This window comes from Mesocricetus auratus, unplaced genomic scaffold (genome assembly GCF_017639785.1).
Source record: "Mesocricetus auratus isolate SY011 unplaced genomic scaffold, BCM_Maur_2.0 Super-Scaffold_100008, whole genome shotgun sequence".
Lineage (NCBI taxonomy): Eukaryota > Metazoa > Chordata > Mammalia > Rodentia > Cricetidae > Mesocricetus > Mesocricetus auratus.
In genome coordinates this window covers 3,265,309-3,288,733 of record NW_024429192.1, presented here as the reverse complement: position 1 = coordinate 3,288,733, position 23,425 = coordinate 3,265,309, and the positions used below count along the sequence as shown (strand labels likewise).

The window sequence follows — 23,425 nt, the reverse complement described above, 5'->3', positions numbered from 1 at the left end:
AAACCCCACAAAACCCCTAAACAACAGCAACTGCCTCCAAGCAAAATAAAACACACAAAGACAGAAATCACCCAGTCGTGATAACAACAAGCAGCACAGAGAGCCGTGGAGTCAGTCACTCCTGAGTGTGAGGCCTGCTCTGGAGTGTGGCTGACACACCCACTGTCACCCAGTGGAGAAGAGTGGTTTTTCTTCCCCCACTTAGACGTAGCTTCTGGGTTAGAGGTAGGCCTTGTGCCCACTTCCCTCTGTGCTGGCACTTTTGTCTGGGTGGTATTTGTGGGGGCTTGTACGTGCCGTCACATTCTCTCTGATCCGTGTGTGTTAGTTCTATTGTGTCTGGAAGGCTTCCTTGGCCTAATCTCCCCTCTGGCTCTTAAACTATTTCTGCCTTGTAGTCTGTATAGCTTCCTCAGCTTTGAGAGGAGGAACTCCATAGAAACATCCATCCCATTTAAGACTGAAATGTCCCAGTGTCTCTGACTGACTGCACATGTGGGTCTGTGTATTAGTTTCCATTTACTACAAGAAGTTATTTCTCTGATGAGGGGTAAACACTGCAGTGAACTATGGGTATAACAGTATGTCACTAGGAGTTGTTTTATTGATATGCTCATTTAATAGAATAGTACTATATTTTCCCCTCGGGCACATGACCTGTCTAGTCTTGTGTGTTTTACCTCGTTGACTGTCAGGTCTGTGTTCCATGGAATGGAATCCAATCAAGGTGGTTGGTTGCTCCTGTAACAGTTGTTGCTACTATAACAGCAGTGTAACTTGCAGGTAAGTTGTTGACTGCTGGCTTATAGCTGGGTTGGGACTCATGGCGGCCTTCTCCTGCAGGAGCTTGTATAGTACCTTGTAGTACTATTTACAGTAGTCAGAAGGGGTGAGGATGCCTGTAGCTTGGCTTCTCCATGTTTAGTGATGTAAGTGGTGTGTTCCTCACTGAGGCCTTGCTCTCGTGTAGTGGAGGGTAACGGTAGCATTGGCAATAGCCTGTACTGTTGGGGGTGAGGCCTGTGAGACCCTCTTTCCCTGTTAAATGGGGATTCTATTTAAATTCCCTCTATATATTTAAGAGCTTCTACAGTAGTAAGTTTCCATGTGGCTTTTCAAATGGCTGTTAGTGTTAGTTGTCCCTGCCCACATCCCTCCCGTCTCCTGCTCTCCCACCCTTCTCCTTTAGTCCCTGCCTTCGTATCCCCCTGTATCTCTTCATGTGGTTTCCCCTGCCTTAGAAGATTCTTTCCCTCTGGTCCCTTACTGGATACCTACCCTCTGTGGATATTCTGAGTGAAACACACATCTCTGAAGCTTAAATGCTAACATCCACATAGAAGAGAAAACGTGATGTCTGTCTTTCTCGGTCTCAGTTATCCATCCCACTCAGGTGCCTGTGTCTAGCACCGTCCATTTACCTGCATACTTCAGACTCTTCTGGAGTGTAAGTGTACCGCTGCTTCATTCTTCCTTCATCAGTTGAGAGACATCTAGGCTGCTTTCAGTCTGCCTGTTGTGAATAGAGAGGCGGTGAGCGTGGGCGAGCAGGCGTCTCTGTAGTAAGATGGAGTCTGCCTTGCATAGGCCCAAGAACGGCAGAGCTGGGTTCTGCCTTAGGTCAGTCTCACCTTCTCAAGGAAGTGCCACATGAGTCTTCACAGTGGCCGTACCAGTCTGCACTCCCACCAGCAATGAAAGTGTTCCTCTTCCTGTATATCCTTGCCAAAATTAATATTGGCCACTCTGACTGGAGTAAGAGGAAATCTCAAAGTAGTTTTAGTTTGCATTTCCCTGATGGGTAAGGATGTTGAACATTTCTTTAGGTGTTTCTCAACCATTTCCATTTGGTCTTTTGAGAACACTCAATTCTATACTCCATGTTTAATTGGGTTATATGCTTTTCTTTTTCTTCTTTTGATGTTCAGTTTATTTTTTCTTTGTGTATTCTAGATACTAACCCTCTGTCAGATGTATAATTGGTAAAGATTTTTTCCCCATTCTGTGTTGATTCAGGCACCCAGTTTCAGGCTTTCAGAATAGACCATTTGCAGAGTGAGTATAAAACGGGAAGGCAGGGGGTAGATAGGCTCAGTGGAGGAGACGGCTTTCTTTCAAGACTCAGTTGTTCTGAGTAAGCATCCATCGTCAGAACATTGGCTCTAGAGAAGCTTCAGAATCTGAGATTCCTTGCACAAGTCTAATGCTTTATTGTGTACAGACTTCAGTTTTAAGCATGGAATTATAAAGAAAAAATTGTCACCTTTAGGCTCTGTATATAAAGTATATTAAAGTTGTAAAAGAATGTCATCTTTACATTTTTTTTTTTTTTGGTTTTACGAGACAGGGTTTCTCTGTATTGTTTTGGAGGCTGTTGGTCCAGCCCAGCCTCGAATTCACAGAGATCCACCTGCCTCTGCCTCCCGGGTGCTGAGATTAAAGGTGTGCACCACCACTGCCTGGCAAGAATGTCATCTTTACACTTTGGTCCCTAAGGTACCTCACATGCAGATATTGCAAATGGCGCCTGTATCTCTTCTGGTCACAAGCATTTTGAGCAGGGATATTGGACCTATACTATACTGCTTTAGTGATGCAGGCCTCAGACAGGTGGAACCAGGTCAGCCCAGTGAGCAGCTTAGCAGTGCTCGCCTAGTGCTGGGGTCTGGCCAAGGAAATGAGTGTCCTGGCTCCTAATCTCTGCAGACTAGGGGCTGCCATCCCTGAAACAGCTGCTTCATTATTGGATTTCTCTCCTCTGCTCTGCCTGCTCTCCTGTAGCCTTGCACAGCAGTTGCAGCCTGTTTGACTCCTAGGGAGCATGTGTCCTGTGTCTTTGTATTCTGTGTGTAATGATCTGGAGGCACACAGTTGCTATTCCTTCAGTCTTTGGTTGTGTTGACTGATCAGCTTAGCATGTCAGGATTCCCAACTCATTGTTTAAGTTTTGAATCTTCTTACGAACACCCCTGCCTTTCCCCTAGGGTTTCTCTGTGGAGCCCTGGCTGTCTACAGAACTCACTCTGCCTCCCGAGTGCTGGGGTTAAAGGCATTTGGTACCATGTCCAGTAAAGAATTGACTTGAATGTCAGAATTAAAAATACCCTAGCTCTTAAGTCTGATGCTTAACCCTCATTAAATAGGAATATTGTGCTATTCTGTATTGAGAGAGGGTGGAGATAAGAATGACGAAAGGAGAGTCTGGAGGGCTCGTTTGGGAGTGTGCTTGCCTAACATTCAGAGTCCTGGGTTGGGTCCCAGTGCTGAGTAAGCCATGTGTGGCACACACCTATAATCTCAGCACTCAGAGCTGCAGAGGCAGGAGAATCCGAAAAAAGGTTATCCTCCCCTCATAGACAGCTCAGGGCTAGCCTGGGTATGTGAGACTGTCTGAAAACAACAGAAGAGAGCGGGAGAGCTGTTAGAATCTGCACCAAGAGTCGGGAAAAGAGTTGTCATCTTACTAGGAGTATGGTGGAGCTAACAGCTGGCTCACACATCTGAAAGGGACTTTTGCTCTTAAATTAACTCCCTCAACTTTGACATTAAATATTTTTTTAAAACAAAAATGTGTGCTTTCAAAGAAGCCTCAGAAACCAAAGCTAAAGCTTAGGCAAATTTTTGTTAGTGATTGAAAGTAGTGTCTCATGGAAAATAATTTCCTAAGCAATTTTTGCCAGAAGAGGAACAACACCCGGTACCTTGGAGAATTTTGTTTAGTTTTGGTGTTTGTAAGCTTTTTGTAAAATGTCACTGAATTTTAGTTTTTTGTCTGACAGATCACTTGTTTTTGTACTTTGAGGATTGTTGTACTCTCACCACACAACACACACACACACACACACACACACACACACTGTGCGTATATACGAATACATACATATATTACATTATCTCCTTATCTACTGAACCATCTTGTGAGCCCCCATGATTGCTACTTAAGAGAAATTATTTTCAAGCTTTGAGTACTAGTTGTTTATAGAGTAGATAATTATAGAACAATTAATCTCTAGCAAAAGCACTAGGTTTTATGCTGTCTGTATTAGAATGAGTTACAGGACTGAGACATAGTAGACACTATCAGCTCATCTTAGCTGTCAACAGCTACCTTGCTTGTTTCTACAAAGTAAACCCATGTAGATGGTTTTGGAGGCAAATGGATTAATAATCGTGGTTTTCATGTTCCCCTTGGCTCTTGTCAGGTGAATAGGGATTTATTTTCCTGCATTCAGTGATGAGATACTGTGCATATAGTTACCCACAGTCAGCTCAGAGAAGACTGTTAGGTAGGAAGGAGTCTTGGAGTAAGAGTGCCTGTGTCAGCTCGATGCAGTGGCCCACACCTGTAACCCAACACTTGCAGAGGCAGGCGGATACCTGAGTTCAAGGCAGCCTGGTCTGCAAAGAGAGTTCCAGGACAGCTAGGGCTGTTACACAGAGAACCCGTTCTGGAAACAGCCATAGCAACAAAGAAGAGTTTCCGTGTAGGTAGCCATGTCTTTAGGCAGGGAAAAGGACTGGTGGTGTGCTTGATGGTCCTGTCAGCAGAGGTGGGCAAGAGTGGCTTCAGGAACACCGCATGGAAGAGGTGGCGAGGGAGGGATGAAGGGGCTGGTCCCCTGTGACTGTGCTGCAGATTTGGGAGTGAGGTAGAGGCCAGACTGAAGGTGAAGGCAGGAGGAGTGCGGATGACACAGCTGACTCTTGAACAGCGCTGCTGTGAGCTGTGCGGTTGGGATGGATTATCAGCCAGAACATACTTGGCCATGGCCCAAGCAGCTAGATTTATTAAGACAACAAAACAAACAAACAAACAAAACTAGAGTAAAGTTAGCTTATGAGCCTTTCTGATGCACTTTTCTTCTTCAGGTCATGCAATTGTAAGAATGTTAATTATTTCATGTTATTTGTAACGTAGAGTGTACCATAATCTGCCATAATTTCTTTGTGGTGAGCACTTGTATTGTAAATTTTTATTTTGAATGGCCAGCTTTTTCATATGAAGTTCATATTTTCTGTGGTGAAATGAGTTTCTAGGAGCAGACTGAAATTAGAGCACAACTGGGGACTGTGGAATGACTGAGTTGGTCATTGCTTGTCACTGAGTGTGATGACGTGGGTTTGAACTCCAGGACCACGGACAGTCTGGGGAGGTGGAGACAGGAGGATCCCTGGGGCCTACTGGCCAGCCTGTATAGCTGAATCAGTAAGCTTCAAGCTGGAGATATGACTCCCAAATCCAGTTCCCAGCATACATTTCACATCGATAGACACGTGCGTAAATAAAAATAAGTTTTAAAAGAAGTGTAGCATATTTGATGCTGATTTCTTGTCTCCACAGACACATTTGCATGCAACTGTGCACGCGCTCACGCACGCACGCGCGCGCACACACACACACAGAGTGTGGGTCAGTGCTACGCCTGGAGGACTGCAATGAATTTCTGACAGTGTTTGTGTACACTGTGCACATCAGAGATTGAGAATAAAGCATGAGATTTGAGCACAGAATTAATTGAAATTTAAGAATGATTGGGAGTTTTGCTGTTCAGTTGGAAATGAAGCTGAAGAATAAAATCTGTCTCTAAAGAGAGTTTTGTAGTCTGTGTATAGCTTAAAAAACCAAAACCAAAAAAAACAAACCCCAAATAAGAAATACAAGCAGCGTGTATCACCTCCCCAACTCCCTTGGCGAGGTGATTGGTGATTCAGGGTTGGGAGCCGGTAGGATGGTTCATCATGAATTAGATGTGTTTCCACATCTTCAGGACCATTTCCTACTTAAGGACAGGGGGTGGTAGCTATGATGATACTGAAAGCTTTCCCCCCAGACCTTATTTCCTTTCTTATTTTACTATTTTTCATCTGTTTTGTGTCAGCTGGTTTAATGTGGAGACTTGAGAGCGGCAGTCATACTTAGTGTGTGAAGGACATCAAAACAAGAAAGCAGATTCCATTTTGCAAGTGGAGGCTATCATGCTTGTGAGCATGGTCTGCCTTACAAGACTGAACCATGTCCCTCAAATTTGGATATTTAAATACATTGAGGCTAGTAGAATTTGAAGCATAGGTTTGGTGACATTAACTAGTGTATGAGTTAGGATTATGACAGTTCTACCTCATTTCCACAAAATTCCCATTGATAGTAAAATTACAGTTGAAAGCTTCAAGACGTAAGATTTTGTTTAGTCAGAAAACAAAAAATTAAAAAATTAATTTGACAACAGAAAGTGGAGAGGGTTGTTGGCATCTTTTGTTTTTTGAACATTTACTTATTTATTCATTTGTTTTATGTATGAGTAGTCTATTTCCATGTATGCCTTTATACCAGAAGAGGGTATCAGATCCCACTAGAGATGGTTGTGAGCCTCCATGTGGTTGCTGGGAATTGAACTCTGGAAGAGCAGCCAGTGCTCTTAATGTCTAAGCCATCTCTTCGGCATCTTTTCTTTGGAGGCAACTACAATTTGTATATATCATGCTGGTTCTTAGATAGTTTGTTTTAAATATGTAGATAGCACCTGCATACTGCTTTATAGTCCACTTTTCTCCCCCTCGAAAAGCAGCATTTTCATTGTTGGTCATTCCACTGTCCCAGTCTGTCCACTGAATATCTGTGGGAGACCAAGTAGTCTTTTCACCCAATGGTAGTGTCTCTGTGCTCAGTATGCAGCAGTCAGTGGAACACGCTGACTCACACCGGAAGGTAGTGTGGCTGTAAACTGCATGGGGAGGGGATTGAAGAGGAGCAGATGACAGGTGGATGGGGGAGACAAGCGCAGAAGGAGGTAAATACATCTACGTGTGAGATGTGATGCTGTCAATCATAGAAGGCTAACTCTGGATTGGAAGTCGTTTGTTACTGAAGATGTCTGTAGCAGCCATACGTGTGATGAGCCTGGGGAGGGTAATAAGACAGCCCCCACTTGCGCTTTGTGCAGAAAGCACCTGGAGTGGGTCTGTTGTCAAAGCCAGTTTGTAAGTTCTGCTCCTTTGGAGACTAACGTAGGGCTACAGAGTGACTTCAGGTCATCGTGGGCAACTTAGTGAGACTCTGTCTTAAAGAAAAAGTATAAGGAAAAATAAAAAGAGGTCATAACTCAGTGAAAGTGTGTGCAGGGGGCGGGAGGGTCAGTCCTGCCTGTGACAAAAACAGATTTTTGGATGTTTTCCTTGTTTCTTGAATCAGAATCTTAGATGTGCAGCATGAAGTTTGGTTTGAAGAACCGCTTGTGGTGTTGGCACACCAGCAGACCCAGGCAGGAGCTGTGTAATTCTAGGGGCCATTGCTATTACCTCCAGTAATGGACATGGAGAGAAGAATGGGAAGGCAATGGGACAGCTTGCAGCAGCGAGAAGTTTTATGTATATATGCGTGTGCCCGAGTGTATGTATGTGGGCCACGTGTGTGCAGGAGCCCATGGAGATCAGAAGAGGCATTGCATGCTCTGGAACTGGGGTTTGAGGTGGTGGGTGCTGGGAACTGAACTTAGTTGCTCTGCAACAGCAGCAAGTGCCCTTAGCCACTAAGCCATCAGTTCAACCCCTGACATTTTAAACATTTATGGTTTTTATTAAAATTGTTTAGAGTAGATGAGGAGGTCAGTCACATGAGGGATCCTGCCTGGTATATGTGCCTTTAAAATAGATGATAGGAGTCACGCTTGGTGGCACATACTTGTAATCTCTATACTTGGGAGGCTGAGGCAGGAGGATTGCTACCAGTTGTAGCCCAGCCTGTGTTTCACAGTGAGTTTGCACATAAGTCAGAAAGAAAAGGTGTCACAGTCATTGACTGGTGAAGGTAGTTCTGGGAGTGGAGATGCAGACTTCCTCACAGTGCAGGGGGAAGAGTGCCCACCCAGCAGAAAGTTAAGCAGGAAACAATCCCAGCATTCCTTTTGGTGGGAAGGTTGTATAGTGACGTGAATGAGGAGACAGTTGAGGGATGTAAGCACCTGAGGTTAGGACTAGCAGGGGAAAAGAGATGCAAGGCTGTTTGAAGAACACCAGTAGGTACTCTGAAAGTGTGAACACAGACTTTTATCACGTCAGGAGGGAGGGGGGTAGGAGCGTAGAGCAGCAGCCTCTGCTGCAGGAGTCCCAGGAGCTAGACTAAGCTGGACACCTGTCAGAGCACACGTTAAATGAGTGACGTCAGGGAGTCGGGGGGGGGGGGAGCTTTGAACAGCAACACACTGGAAGAAGAACTAGAGGGGTGGCCAGTGGCCCACCTCTCCTTGGACCACTGGAGACAGCGTGGGTTTGAGTAGAGGCAGGGCGTGTGGCCCACCTCTCCTTGGACCACTGGAGACAGCGTGGGTTTGAGTAGAGGCTGCATTGGGATGTGGGACAGGGGCAGGCTGGTTCTCTGGAGAGGATTACTCTCCAGAGTACAGCTTCCCTTCATGGGTACTTGCTCTCTCTGGGGAAGGAGGTTTGGGATGCTGCGCTTTTCTTGGAATCCAGGGTGACTGAGAGTTCGGGAGGGAAGACTGGAACAGAAGACAGTAAAAAGCATCCAGCACGATGCCTCAGTTACTCTCACCTTTGTTCCTCATCATCGAGAGGAATGAGATAGGTTAGCAATCAGCAGGGTTAGACACACACTCTGAGTAATTAACATGCAGAACTAATTAGGTGACCCCAAGTGAAGGAGACAGCTATAAAAGAAAGGCAGGTCCATGGTGGCTGCTGCGTTTGTTACCTTGAGGACACAGGTGGGGAGTCAGTGCAGCACAAGTGTAGCAGGAAATAAAGTACACTCAGTGATGGAGGTGTAGAGATGTGAGTGGCCAACAACCTGCATTTGTTGTTTCTGGACCTTGTTTTCCTCTACTAAGAACTAAGTTAAATAAAAGCAGTGGTTTATTAAACGTATACATAATTGTATGTGTATAAAACTATACATAGCTAACTAGGTATATATGCATGCCCAATGTAAATTAATTATATATAGCATTTTATGTATATAAATTACACATGTGAATCTGTTGTGCTTTTAGATCATCTTATTTAGAAAAACCAGTGCAGTGAGGGTAGAGTGGGGCAGTGTCAATGCCTATCTTAGAAACTGGCTCGAGAAGGGCTGTGGTTGAACATGCTCTTTCTGAACGCCATCTCTTTGATAGGTAATGCCTTGTTTAGGAAACACAAGTAATTACCCTAGGTGTTCAGATTAGGAGGAAAAACAGATACATTGCATGAAACTCTGGATCTGAACCTTGTTTGAATGAAGCTACAGACTATCTGCCACCTCTTACAAGTTCTTAGGATCTAGAATGTAAGAGAAGGTTGCAGCACGTGATTTGTAGATGGTATCTGTAAGTAAGCATGCCAGAGGGAAAAGTTTAAAATACTTAGTTCTGTTTGTATCACTTTGCCCTAAATTCCTGTTAGAAGATGAGTAAAAACAGGCATTAAGTTTCAAAATTTTATAGCACTGAGAAAGTACAGGCCACCTAAATAGTGCCCAGGCAGGGTTTGCTAGGATGCGTCCAGGACTGTTCAGTAGAGCCCTGTTGTGAGCCTGTTGAAAACGATGCAGATACATTCTATAAGTTTTAAAACTTACTTTTGTGGTGTGTGTATCTGCTTGTGTCTGTACTGTATATAAGCCACATTATGCCGGGAGCCTATGGAGGCCAGAGGAGGGTGTTGGATCCCCCAAAATTGAGTTACTCCCTAAGCGACTGTGAGCCTCCCTAAGTGGGTGCTGTGAACCAAGTGTAGGTCCGCTGCAAGAGTAGCCAACATGCATTCTTTACTGCTGAGGTATTCTTTAACCCTGCACGTGTATTCTAGAAATACAAGCCGGGCGTTGGTGGCGCACGCCTTTAATCCCAGCACTCGGGAGGCAGAGGCAGGCGGATCTCTGTGAGTTCGAGACCAGCCTGGACTACCAAGCGAGTTCCAGGACAGCCTCCAAAGCCACAGAGAAACCCTGTCTCGGAAAACCAAAAAAAAAAAAAAAGAAATACAAATTTTACAAAAGGAGCAGAAATGACCACCAAACTGTAGACAGTCAAATTTTGTGTGAATTTTGTTTCCTTTTTATATTTAATATCCTTTAAAAACACATAACTAAAAACCATTGTTGTATAAGAAAGATTTGAAGTTTCAAATGTAAAATGGAGACTGGACCCACTCTTAAGCAGTGCCACCTTCTGAACCGCATAATTGTGCTGGACAGGACTGGACTGATGGTACAGTTGACTTCAGGGACTACATTTGTGATGAGGATGGGCTGCAGCTATGGTAGGTCAAGAAATATGAGCAGGAAATCCAAAGGGAAGGAGGACGTTGGCCAATCTAGAAAGGGACAGTGAGGCCAGTTTGCAAGGCCTCACTCTCAGTGTGGACTCTGTCTTAGGAAGTTGTGGGTTGAATGTGCTGTAAGGAAAAGGACAGAGAGGCCAGGGCGATACTGGGCTGGTGATGACTTTAATTAACCAAGGTAGAGAATCCAGGACATGACATTCTTCTTTGTTCTTCTGCCCTTGTTTTCGAGTGAGGCAAGTGATGGGAAATGGTAAAATCAGTTTAGCATGGACCAAGAGCAGAGGTTTTGAGTATGAAACTTAATGTCTTTGACATGCTTATGTCTCATTTGGGGTGACTTAATTTTTTGAGCCTTAGTTTTCTCATGTGTAACAATGGATATGAGAATGTGATTTATGTAATTAATGGAGGTTAAGTCAGTTGAAAAGATGCCTTGTGCAGTGAATTATAATGGAAATTTTGAGTTCACTGGGCTATTGGAAATGTGGGCCTTGAACTCTGCAGAGATTTGAGCTAGAATAGAGCCCCCTGGGACTTCTGTGTGCTTATGGTGGAGCGTTTTCCTGGCATCGACTTTATATACTATCACTCTGGTAATGGCAGTTAGGGGCCTCAAAAAGCTTTGTGGTCTGAGTTCAGAATCAAAGAGAACAATACATTAATAGACTGGGAAGTCCATCTAAAGCTGCAGATGCCTCTCAGTGTATTTGCATGGACTGAGAAGACCGTGCAGCAAGCCGAGCAGGGTATTATGGGTGGGTCGTGTATTTGCAGCTAATGGCAGGGTGTCTGAGGTGTCGCTTTGCACTCACTGGCACTCTTGACACCCCCCCCCCCCCCGTAGACCCCCAGTGCTTCCGCATCAGCAGATGGCTCCTCGGCTGTATCTGCTGCTGTGTCTAGATAATTGATGCCAAATAGGTTCTAGAGGCTAAGTTAGAACTTGGATTTGTTGAACTAACTCAGGCTAGGGATCTGTAGCTCCCATGACCTCAGGGCAGCCCCCCTTTCTCTCTAACACACACTCCAGCTGCCCCTTCTTCAGCTGCTCCTCATCCCAGGGCGCTGCTGGACTAGGATAGTCCCGGACCCATGCTTGCAGTACTGTGCATGTCCAGTTGTTAGTGCCACTGGCTTCTACCCCACACACTCTTCATTCGCTGGGTTTTTCTAAGGCGATAGAAGGAGGATGTAGCATCTGTTACATGTGTGAATTACAATTTCATTACTAGTTTGGGGACAGTTAATATTCTATTTGCCTAAGTTAAAATTTTTATGTGCTAATTTATTACCTTAGGACTTTTCTTTCATGCTTGAGATAGAACAAGTTCTAAAGTCACAGTTGGACAGATGCTTGTATCTTTGTAATTTTCTCCACCATTTCATGACTTGATGTGAAGCATCTTAAGGTGTGGAGAACTTTGGCACATGTCTGGAGTTCATAAATAGTGGGGCCTTTGACCTGCTAATCTTCCTGACCCTTAACTTCTCACTCTATACAGAGGGAGTGAGGCCACTTCCTTGTCAGATGTGTCAGCATATTTGACCTGAGTGGTGGATGTGTGGTGTGTGTGAGCAAATGTGCTTTTCCTTATAGTTTCAGTAATAATGTTGGCACAGTAGCACATCCTGCAGTCTTTCGGGTTTTGCTTTAAAATAAGAAGGGCTGTGATTATTTTCTGGAGGTTTTGATAGATGCTGTTTTTCAGGTTTCACTTGAAGTCCCTGTTAGTATAATTGTCTCTCTGTAACACTGCTTGATCATTATTGGAAGTTAGAGATGTGGATTATTTTCTCTTCTGTGTTAAGCATCAAACAATGACATTTCTCTATTTCCCTTTTTAATCATTTACCCAGTGTAGTTTTGGAAAATTTACTTCTAAAATTACATAGAAAAGACTTTATTTTCTTCTGCCACTTTAATCTGTCATGTAAAGAAGCACAGAGTTGGAGGAGTATTTATTAGTCACAGTTTATAACTTTTAGAGACCCATAGCTTTAATTCATGAAATAAAATTTTGGCTCTTTTTTATATTTGTTTTAAATATTTGAGTATTTTGCCTGATATGTGGAGAGAGAGAGAGAGAGAGAGAGAGAGAGAGAGAGAGAGAGAGAGAGAGAGAGAGAGAGAGAGAGAGTGTGTGTGTGTGTGTGTGTGTGTGTGTGTGTATACACACACCCACCATGTGCTGCTTGGAGCTTTTCAAAGTTAGAGGTTGTTCGGTCCCCTGGAACTGGAGTTAAAGATGGCTGTGAGCCTCCACTTGGGTGCTGGGACTGCACCACATTAAAGATGTTTTATAACTTAACTGGCTTTGCTTATTTTCATTTGGTACCTTTGGAACCACCTAAGCTGTCCTTTTAAATTCCATGGTGCATCATACTTTTCATATAGATTAGAATTATTTGTAAAGTATTTATAAAACAAACATAGATTACATAGGTACAATTCGAGAGCAACAGAAAGCTGCATTTGCACTGAGTTTAATAAAGTGTTACCTAATTGAATTTTGAAACTCATTATATGATGATGTTTTAAAAATTTGTTTTTGTTGTTGTGACCTGACCTTAACTGTGGGTTCCAGCTGGCCTGGACCTGACAGCTCCACCTGCCTGTGCCTTCTGAGTGCTGGGCTCAGTGTGCACCTTGTTGGCTCATCTGCCTTCTGTATCAGCTTCTCACCGCAAAGTGATTTGGAGTTACAGACATTTTCTAGCTTGGTGTCATTACGAACCGTGGTGGTGTTAGTGGATGCTTTGTACCTGGCATTGAGTTCACTGACCCTGTTTTCATCTGGTCTCAGTGTCTACTGTTACTCTCCACAGTTTGAGAATGCTAATGCTTTCATTTATGAGGGAAAAGTGACAAATTGACTATATATTTTTTCAGAAATTAAAAAGTTATGACTATGTTTTAAGGTTCTTCCAAAAGAAAATCGTATCTAAAGTGAGACTGCACAAGCAGCCCAGTGGTGTTTGGCATTATCTGCAGTGGAAGTCCTAGAGTACAGACTCTTTTCCACAGTATCCAGTGGTGGGGTGACAGACAAACCACAAACGAGTTTTGTGACTTGCAGGTACATGTTAGCCTTGCTAAGGGTTGCTCTTCAAATGAGTAGTGATTGATGCATGATGCTTCTAAAATCATGCTCTAGTCATGCACCTAGCCCTGCACCTAGCCCTCCATCTAAGCCATTCATTGAGCCAGGAACCTAACCATATATTTACTGTGTACCTAGCCTTGTCTTAAGAACTAGTACTCCTGTGTGTTTCGATAGCAGCAGTGTCTGACCTGGAAAGACTGTCCTTAATTTAGCAGCAGGCCAGGGATATAGGCAGTGATTTCAGAACAGGTAGTTGGCAATATAAAGCTAATTCAGAACTTAGCCCCATGTCGTGAGCTGACTGCTCACCAGTGTAGTGTTTCCATTTGCTGCTGTTGGGGGGACAGAGTAGGACTTTTTTGTTTTTTGTTTTTGTTTTGGTGTTTTGAGACAGGGTTTCTCTGTGGCTTTGGAGGCTGTTCTGGCACTTGCTTTTGTAGACCAGGCTGGTCTCGAACTCACAGAGATCTGCCTGCCTCTGCCTCCAGAGTGCTGGGATTAAAGGCGTGTGCCACCAACACCGGCCAGAGTTGGATTTTTAACCTGAGAGTTCAAAAGTAAGAGAAATAAGAGAAAAAAAAATTAGCAACAATAAACGGAGATATATGACCCACTTGCCTAAAAATATCCTACTTCAGGCTTAGTTTTCTTACTATTTTGTAGCATTATTTGGATTTCTACTAATAAGTTCATTTGGGTTAATTAACACCATTTGTTGGGAATTAGAGTTATTTAGTTTTTTTTTTTGGTAGCTTATCTGAAATAATGGACTACACTGATATAGTAAGATCTTTGGATGGTAATTTCAGAAAATAGATTAAGATGGAGGAAAGGATTATGAAAGGGGATAACTGGGGGAAGTCATTATGCAAAGTACAGGGATTACAGGCATTGGGAGTACAGACAATACCACAGAGAGCGGCTTGCCTAGACAATGTAGAGTAGATAGGGTTCTTCTGTTCTTTCTCACAGTCTCATAGTACCTATGACTAACAGCATCTTTGTGTTTGTTGGTTTGTTTTTGTGTTTACTTTTTAAAAAAGAACTTGGTAGCTAAGAGCACTGGCTGCTCTTCCAGAGGGCCTGAGTTCAATTCCCAGCACCCATATGGCGGCTCAACTGTCTGTAACTCAAGTTCCAAGGAGTCCAACACCCTCACAGACCCAAACAAGCAGACGAAATACCCATGCACATTAATAAATCATTTAAAAATTTATGTTAAAAAACTTTTTTAAAGGTTAGTACACAAGCCTATCTTAGGAATCATTAGGCATTGCATCCATCCATCCATCCATCCATCCATCCATCCATCCATCCATCCATCCATCCATCCATCCATGTATCTGTCTATCACCCACCCACCCGGAGCACTAGGTCAGCATCAGCAGCCCTGCTTCCTTTGGAATATTAACTGGGTCTCACAGCACCACTTGTGAGTTACTCTTCAGCCCTCCCTGGTCTTTGCTTCCCTCTGTTACTGTGTGCTCTCCATCGATGGCCCTGAGACTGTACCCACTTCCCCACCACGCGTCATGGAAGTGTCTCAACCGTCAGGACATTCCCAGTGGCCGCAATAAAGAGGAGGGGTGCATAGGAAGTTGAAATACACCACCTGGAGAGCAAGGGAGGGTTCATGGGCAGGGTAACTGCATTTGAAAAATGTCTCTGAATTAATCTACAAATAATATTGGGAGATTGACGCGTTGTCTTTCCTACAGATAGCTTTTATTACCTCTGCTTTGACAGTAAGTCACTGTGAAAAGTGAATAAAAATTTGTAGTAGTTTGTGCAGATTGTATGTGATCATAATGATTTGTTTCCTTTAGATAAATTATAGAAAAGTGCACAGTACTCATGCTTACTTGATGCCTAGAAATGCCTGAAATGGTTATTGGTCATAGGCACATTTTAAAACTTTTTTCTTTTTCATGATAATTGTTATATTTTCTAAATGCTTGATTTTGAGCCGGGCGGTGGTGGTGCACGCCTTTAATCCCAGCACTCGGGAGGCAGAGACAGGTGGATCTCTGTGAGTTCAAGGCCGAGCTGGACCAATAGCCTCCAAAACAATACAGAGAAACCCTGTCTTGTAAAAACCAAAAATAAAAAAAAAATAAAAAAAAATAAAAAAATAAATGCTTGATTTTGATAAATGAGCAGAAGTTATCCAGATAAGTGTAAATGTTAGTAAGTTAAATTGACAAATTTGGAATAACTTTATTTTTGGAGATTGTAGTTATTAGATACTTCTCAGTTAGGGGTAATTTTCTTGCATCATCATATCTTACTGTAATCTGTTTTCTTCACACAGTGTTATAGTTTTGCTGCTGGACTCTTCCCTCCCTCCCCCACCCCATCAGGATGATATGAGACTTCAAAGAAGACGATGCATACAGGTGACGCACATTTTGATGTACAGTAGAGCCATGGCTGTGTGACTGTGGGGACTGGGAGAGGGTTAAGGTGAGAGGTGCCGATGTGGAGACACTCAGGTGACTCTGTTTAATAGTGCTGTGGAGTGACTCTTAGCAAGTGAGCTTTTCAGAGGCTGGCTCATGCTTTTAAAGTTGAAGTATTTGTTTTAAAAACTAATAACTTTACTTCTATGGTTAAATGTATGTCCCCCTGGATTCCTATGGGAACACAGTAAACCTTTGCTGGAGTGGTTGCTAAGGCAGTGTCAGCAAGACTGACAGAAGGAACACTTGCAGGTGTGGCCCTTGAAGCCTGTGAGGCTGGGCGTTGGCCTTGTCTGTCCCTTCCCACTGCCCCCTCCCTCTTGTCTTAGATGCCACTTGACTGTTCATGCTTGTTTACTTCATAATGTAAAAACAGACTCCTTGGGCTGGAGAGATGGCTTAGTGGTTAAGAGCACTGGCTGCCAGGTTCAAATCCCAGCACCCACATGGCAGCTCACAACCATCTATAATGAGATCTGATGCCCTTGTCTGGCCTACACGCAGACAGACACTATACACATTAAATAAATAAATAAATCTTAAAGGGGGAAAAAAAAACCAGACTCCTCTATTTCGAGCGTGGTTATGTTTAGTCCAAAGAAGACAGTGTAGCCAGCGGGTCAAATGTGATCAACCCGTATGCTTGTAAACGAGGTAGATGGGAGACATCTTGTTAAATGAAGTTACCTTTATTGGTATATTTGAGTTTTATTTGATTATATTATAAATTTAATGTTTGAAAATGATTTTTAACTGGGGAAGAAATCTTGGGTAGGTATATGATATTTGGTGTGACTGTTGGTGATTTTTTTTGTGACCCCAATTTTTAAAAATAATTTTTTCTTTTGCTTTAGAATGGGATTTTACATATGCCATTTTCTATGACAAGATGTGTTTGGTATAACACTTACAAATTAAATGGTAGGGAAAGTTAAGTCACCATGTATTTTTACACGAGGACCCCGCTGCTTCTGGAGTCATGATGATAGCTGTCTGAGTCAGTGACTAGTCACCCTCTGGGATACTTCTCACAGCGTGTACGTAGATTCACACATGTGTTTGCCTAGACACCCCAGCATTCTGGGAACACATTCTGCCTCAGTGGCTGGTCCGATGCTGACCATGATAAAAGAACAAGAGGAATGTTTACACAAACATTTCCTTTAGATCTTACAGACGTGGCCTTTGTTGTTGCACAGACTGTTGGTCAGCACCGTCAGTCCCTAGTTTGCTCCCTGGCTGCAGTCAGTGTAGCATCTGGTTACGCCAAGCAGATGTTGTGTGGCTGGTGTAGAGGTCAGTGAGGGAACAGAGTAGCTTTCAGTTATTCCCTGTGACCTCACTGTTGGGAGATTGTCTTCCTGAGGTGTTCTGTTTGTAAAGTTGTTTGTAATCAGAGGCATGCAACGTGTTCCCAAGGAGCTATTTCTCTGAAAAACTTTATGGTCTCAGCAGTATTAAACAGCTGGAGAGTAAATGTTGTTTTTAAAAGATACCCAATTAACTTAAAAGTGTTACAATATAAGATAATTCTGTGGATTTAGACATATGATACAAACTAGTATTTTGGCTTTTTTGAAATGTAATCAATATTCATTGCCTTACAGAAGAAAAATATAATCCAAGAGAGCTCTTTTTAACGTCTGTGTACATTGTTGGTGCATTTCTCAGTCACAGTTTAAAGTTGGTTTTCATCATCAGTCACCGCTTCCTTCCCTGATGAGCTAACGTGGTCCTTTCCGCCTAACCTACTTGCGCCTCAGCTGATGCGGCGCACAGCTCACAGGCAGCGTCCAGTGAAAACCCTCTGCGGGTTTGCTCGCGTCCCGTGCTCCTCTCTGTTATACGTCGCTCCTGGTGCTGGCCTTGCTGTGTTGGTTAAATGGGATGGTAACTTACTTTCCCATCGCATTTTTCTGATGGAAGTGTAGGCTGAGGAATGCAAGGAAAGTCATTAAAGCGGGCATTGACTGGTTCACCTGTCTGTAGTCAAAGTGCAATAGATTTTCATGATAGCTATGTGAGGTGATAGCTGTGCTAATTTCCTTGATTTTTTTTTTGTGACTTTGCTATTGTACACACACATAAAGTATCATGCAGTATATCATAGGCTTGTACACTTGGTATTTCCTAGTTATACCCCAGTAAAGCTGGGGAGAAAGGAAGGAAAAGACAAGGAAAGATAGTTTTTTGCTGCACACTGAACCAAAATCAAACCGATTTGATTCCAGCACAGGCGCGTACCTGCTGGCTGCTTTGCACTTACTACAATGCTAAGCTTCTTTGTCATGTTAAATGGAGCTAGAGCTCAGTGTTAGGTAAATTCAGAGTCTCCTTTACATTTTGGAAGAGTGTATGTAAACATTTATTTGGCTAAAGATTGTTTCATAGCAATAATGTAAGGGTGATGTGCCTCTAAGAATTCTGGGTATTTAATTATCTAGGGCCATATTTCCTTTAGAGCAAGGACCTATGCCATGGAATGCATATATGTCGTAACATTTTACCACTTACCTATGGCATTCAAGGCACACATAGCAAAAATACCATCTATATCTATCTGTTCACAGCAGTGGCTTCAGCTGACACTCCAGTGCCCATTTGTAAAAATCTGTCCAGGGTTAGTGAAATGTCTCAGTTGGAGAGTTTGGCAACGGGCATGATGTACAGCACACTGCATTTCTTTACTTACCTGTGTGTGCCTCATTGTGAAGGACAGACTTGTCCCTTCCTTCCTTCCTCCATATGGGTCCTGGGGATTGAACTGAGGGTGGCGGCTTCCTCACCCTGCAACCTCCAGACTCAAAGTGACTGCCTCCTACACAGCCCCTTCTTCCCATTTTAAACGTCACCACCCAGCCAGGGTTTATAAGTAACCAAGTGCACTTTATTTTGAATAGGGGATCATTGCTAAGATTAGGTTTGGGGAGGAAAAAGGAAACCTTTCTTGGGTTCACACGTTAACATAAAGCCTCTGGCAGGAAGGAACCTGGGAAGCCAGCATTTCTTAGTGTGTTTGATAAAAGACCTTTGCATATTGAGTTGTACTCATTCACATCCTGGAGACCATTACTTTGGAAAACTTGTTGATTACTACAGTTGGTCCTACTCTTTGTTTTAATGGTTTTAACAAAGTCGCTGTGTTTGTTTGTTTGTTTTAGCACATAATAGTGACATGCTAGTCACTTAAAGAATTTAGTTGTGGTGGGAGGTAGCTTATTTTGCAAAACACTCACTGTGCAAGTGTGAGACCCAAGTCTGGGTCCCCAGCACCCATGTACAAAGATGGCCTGGTGGCCTGGACCACACTCAGAGTTCAGGGGCGGTGGAGACAGGACAGTTTCTGCAGCTCGTTTTATCCAGCCTAGCTGAATCAATGAGAAACCTGTCTGTCTCAAAACAGGTAGGAACCAGTTGAAAGACACCTGATGTTGGCGAACCCACCTCCCCAAGAGCATATGCCCCATCGTATACCCCCTCCTTGCAAGACAGGGTCTCATGTAGTTGAGGTTGGCTTCAGAATTGCTGTGCTGAGCCTCCTGGGTGCTACAAGATAGCAGGCTGAGCAAGCCATAGGGAACAAGCCAGTAAGCCAACGCCTGTATGGTCTTTGCTTGAGTTCCTGCTCCGCCAACTCCCTAGGTGATGGAGTGACCTGAGAGTCATTAGGGTGAGGTAGACCCTTTCCTCCAAGTTGGTTTTGGTCATGATGGTCTGCCCCCCCCCCCCCCCACACACACACAGGGTTTCTCTGTGGCTTTGGATGGAGGCTGTCATGGAACTAGCTCTTGTAGACCAGGCTGGTCTTGAACTCACAAAGATCTGCTTGCCTCTGCTGCCTGAGTGCTGGAATTGAAGGCGGCCTGCACTACCAACGCCCGCCCGGTGGTCATGGTGTTTTATCACAGCAAGAGAAATACTAGCTGAAACAATAAGGAAATGCACCGAGATTCCTGTCTCTTGCTGTATGCCACACTCGCCTCGTGCCCCCCCCCCCAGTTTAAGTTGAGATCACACTGAATAGCCATCCATGGTGGTGAGCTTGGGCAGAATGCCTTTGATTTCCTTGTTGACTGCTGATCCATCAGTGACTAGCTCCAGTGTCAACTTGGAGCAGGTCCAGATCACTCAGATGTAGACCTGACTGGTCCTGAGGATGGCTTGCTTTTGGCGTGTACTGCTTTGAGCCTTTTCATCATGTGAGCATTTTGTAGACTAAGTTTGATATTGGTTATTCCTAGCAACTCCACCCCACCCCTTGAGCCAAGGTTATTTTCTTGTATAGCCTTGATCATCCTGGAACCGTACTTGTATCAGCATTGGCCTAGAACTCAGAACCACCCTGCCCTGTCTCTGCCTCTGCCTCTGGAATTTTGGAGTTAAAGGTGTATGTTACCATGCTTAGTTATTCTTAGATTTATTTCGTATCTATGAGTGTTTTCCCTGCATATATGTCTGTGCACTTGGTCATTTTGGAGGACAGAAGAGGGCGTGGGATCCGCTGGGACTGGAGTTACAGGTAGCTGTGAGCCACCATCTGGTTCACCGGCAAGAGCCACAAGTGCTCTTCTTAACCATTGAGCCAGCTCTCCAGCCCTCAGCTGTTTTTTAAATTAGAGTTTTTTTTTCCCCTCAATTTTAAAAGTTGCTAACAAATATTCGTGTATATTTGGCTTGAATGTCAAAGTTTCTTAACTTTGGGATAACTTAGATCATGGGGTGTAGAAAACTTTACAGCTCTTCTTAAACTTGTCAGAAAGTAGTTGTGGTAAGTTTTCACTTCACGGCATTAGGGGCATTGAGTGTGACCGTGTCTCTCTGGTGGTGGCGCTTGTTACAGTTGCAGCTAAGCTCCAGTTGGTGGTGGAAGGGGGAGCTGCTTCAGAGAGACAGAAGGTGAAAGCCACAGCTGCTCCCTCTTTGTGACACTAGGGGGGATGGCCTTTTTCTCAGCCACAGGTTAGGGGTCTATGGTGTCTTCCTGCTCTGCTCCCTGTGAGTCTCCAGGGTCCTCTGCCAGCTTGCCAGTGTTCCACACAACCCTGCCTCAGTGTCTGCGGCAGACGCCAGAAGAGCTCCTCACTATTTGCTGTTTCTTTTCAGGGTTGTACGTCTTTTGCGATTTTAGCTTTTATTATTTTCTAAATGGAAGCAATGCTGCTCATGACATGTGTGTAGTGTGGGAAACGGATGCATATGCAGTGCTTCAGCCTCATGTGCGCGTGCTCGTCTGCCAGGGATCCTGTCCTGTGGAGGTCAGGGGACAGTTTGTCGTTGCCAGTTCTCTCCCGTTATGTGAGGACCACGTACTTGCTGGTCCTTACAGTACCTTTCTTTAATGCTGCTTTGTAATATGTGTCATAGGTTCCTGTTGCTGTGAAAAAACACCATGACCAAAAGCAGTTTGGGGAGGAAAGGGTTTACTTAGGTCAGCTTATAGTTCCGTGTCATAGGCAGCCATTGGAGGGAGTCAGGCAAGAACTCAAGGCAGGAAATGAAGCAGAAGCCATGGGGATGCTCCTTGCTGGTTGGCTTCCTCAGCCTTGCTTCTTAGAGCCATCCAGGATGACCTTGGTAGGGGTGGTACCACCCACAGTGGGCTAGACCTGCCACATCAGTCCATAATCAAGACAGTACTCTGCAGATTTGTCTTTTAGGCCAGTCTTCTGGAGGCATTTTCTCAATTCAGATTCCTTCTTCCAGGTGTATCTAGGTTTGTGTCAAGTTGACAAAACCTAACCATAGTGTACATCTAAAAGAATGTTTGCGGGACTAGAAAGATGAGTCAGCAGCTAAGAGCACCACGCTGTTCCTAGCACTCCTTGTCAGCTCACAGCTGCCTGTGGCTCCAGTTGCAGGGATGGATGTGATGCATGAATGTGCACATACACATTCAAAACCGAATGTCAGAGTTGTACAACAGTGGCAGAACCTCTAGATGAATAAAATCCCTAATTCCACAGACACCGTGAACACAAGTATGTAAAATCATCCCCACAGACGCAGATAGAAGTGGGTAGGCACCGTCTGTGGGGATGACCACAGGGGTGGGGTCAGGATCCGTGCAAAAGGATGCATACATAGCAAAGACTCCCACAAGAGCATGCTGGGCAGGTCTGCCGACATCAGTGCAAGCCAAAAACAAGTTTCCAAGTTCCCAGGAGTATTTAAGATCTGAAAGGGTTAGAGCTGGTCCCTATACATTCTCAAAACCACTTCAATCTTCCTTGCTAGCCAAAGCAGACACCACTGGGAATAGACTATAAATAGAGCTGTCGTGGAGTCAGCATGGAAAGGGAAGGGGAATTGAGGAAGACAACACAGGAATTCTTATTCATCTGCATTTTTGACATCCTCATGAAAATAGGGGAGAGAGGACACTTACTGAAGACAGACAGACACTCTGCCTCTCTGTAGTTTCTATCTCTGTTCTGTGAGCTTCTGTGTGTGTGAGGTCAGAGGACAGCCCGGCTGGAGGTGGTGCTCTGCTGCCACCGTGTGGGAGCAGAGATCAAACTCAGGTTGCTGTTACCAACCGAGCTGTCTTGCTGCCCTCCTCAATAGTATTTGTACATAGTTTTTAAAAACAACTTACATAAAAGATGATCAGAATAGAATCACAAATTACACACTGATGTGGTTGTGGTCAGTGTCATCATTGTCATCTCCCCTTTTCTTTTTGTTGTTGTTATCTTGACACATAGGTTTTCACTTTGTAGCCCAGGATAGCCTGGAACCCCTGTAGCCGAACCTGACTTAGAACCCGACTTCTGGAGTGCTGGAGTTGTAGATGCCCACAGTGTTGCGGGCTGCCACAGAGTTCCAACAAGGAGAGGAGGAACTGGGAGAACCACATGACACCCATTTGACAGCTCACAGTCACCTGTAACTGTAATTGCAGAAGATCGGTTGCCATCTTCTGGCCTCTGTGGGCATCAGGCACTTACATGGTGCATACACATTCAGGCAAGACATCCATAGACATAAAATTTAAAAAAAATCTTTAAAAATGTTGTAAAAAGGAAAAACTCAAGGAAGAGAATATTACACAGACTGTAAGAAAGCATAACAGAAAGAAATATTTGCAGAGTAAAGTTTCCAACCTAGTGCTTTAGAACAAACCTAGAGAGACCTGAGGACTCATGGGAACTCGGAAGAACAATGGAAAGCTGCATAAGGGAGACTTAGATAATTTTGGATAGGGAAAGGAAAAGAGGAGAAAAACCGAAGCAAACCATTCACCTAGGTGCTAGGGTTGTGTTTACTTGGTAGAGTACCTGCTCAGCTCGAGTGGGGCCCTGTGTTCTGCCCCAGCACCACACAAATGAGCTGTGGTGGAGCACACCTATGTTCCTCACATTTGGGAAGAGCAGGCAGGAATACCAGGAGGTTCAGAAGCTTGTCATCCTCACCCAACCTGGGATACATGAGTCAGGGTCTCATGTAAACAGACAAATGAAGAAGTCCCTGCCTCAAATAAATGAGCATTTAAAAAGAAGTTTGAGTTTGAGAATGAAAATTTCTTCAAATAAGTAGATAAGGAATAGCACTAAAACGTTACAACTCAACTAAAAGCCAAAA

General features: G+C 44.0%; 1 protein-coding gene across 3 annotated transcripts in view; it reads left to right on the top strand.

The window, feature by feature from the left end:
* Positions 1-23,425, top strand: part of Dyrk1a (dual specificity tyrosine phosphorylation regulated kinase 1A) — a 115,586-nt gene that overhangs the window by 30,424 nt on the left and 61,737 nt on the right. For all 3 annotated transcript variants that reach the window (XM_040750421.1, XM_005073795.4, XM_013116225.3), the window contains one exon: positions 15,697-15,781. In XM_040750421.1, the coding sequence (XP_040606355.1) occupies positions 15,772-15,781 (10 nt within the window). In that variant the 5' untranslated portion in view covers positions 15,697-15,771. The remainder of the gene's footprint in view (positions 1-15,696; positions 15,782-23,425) is intronic.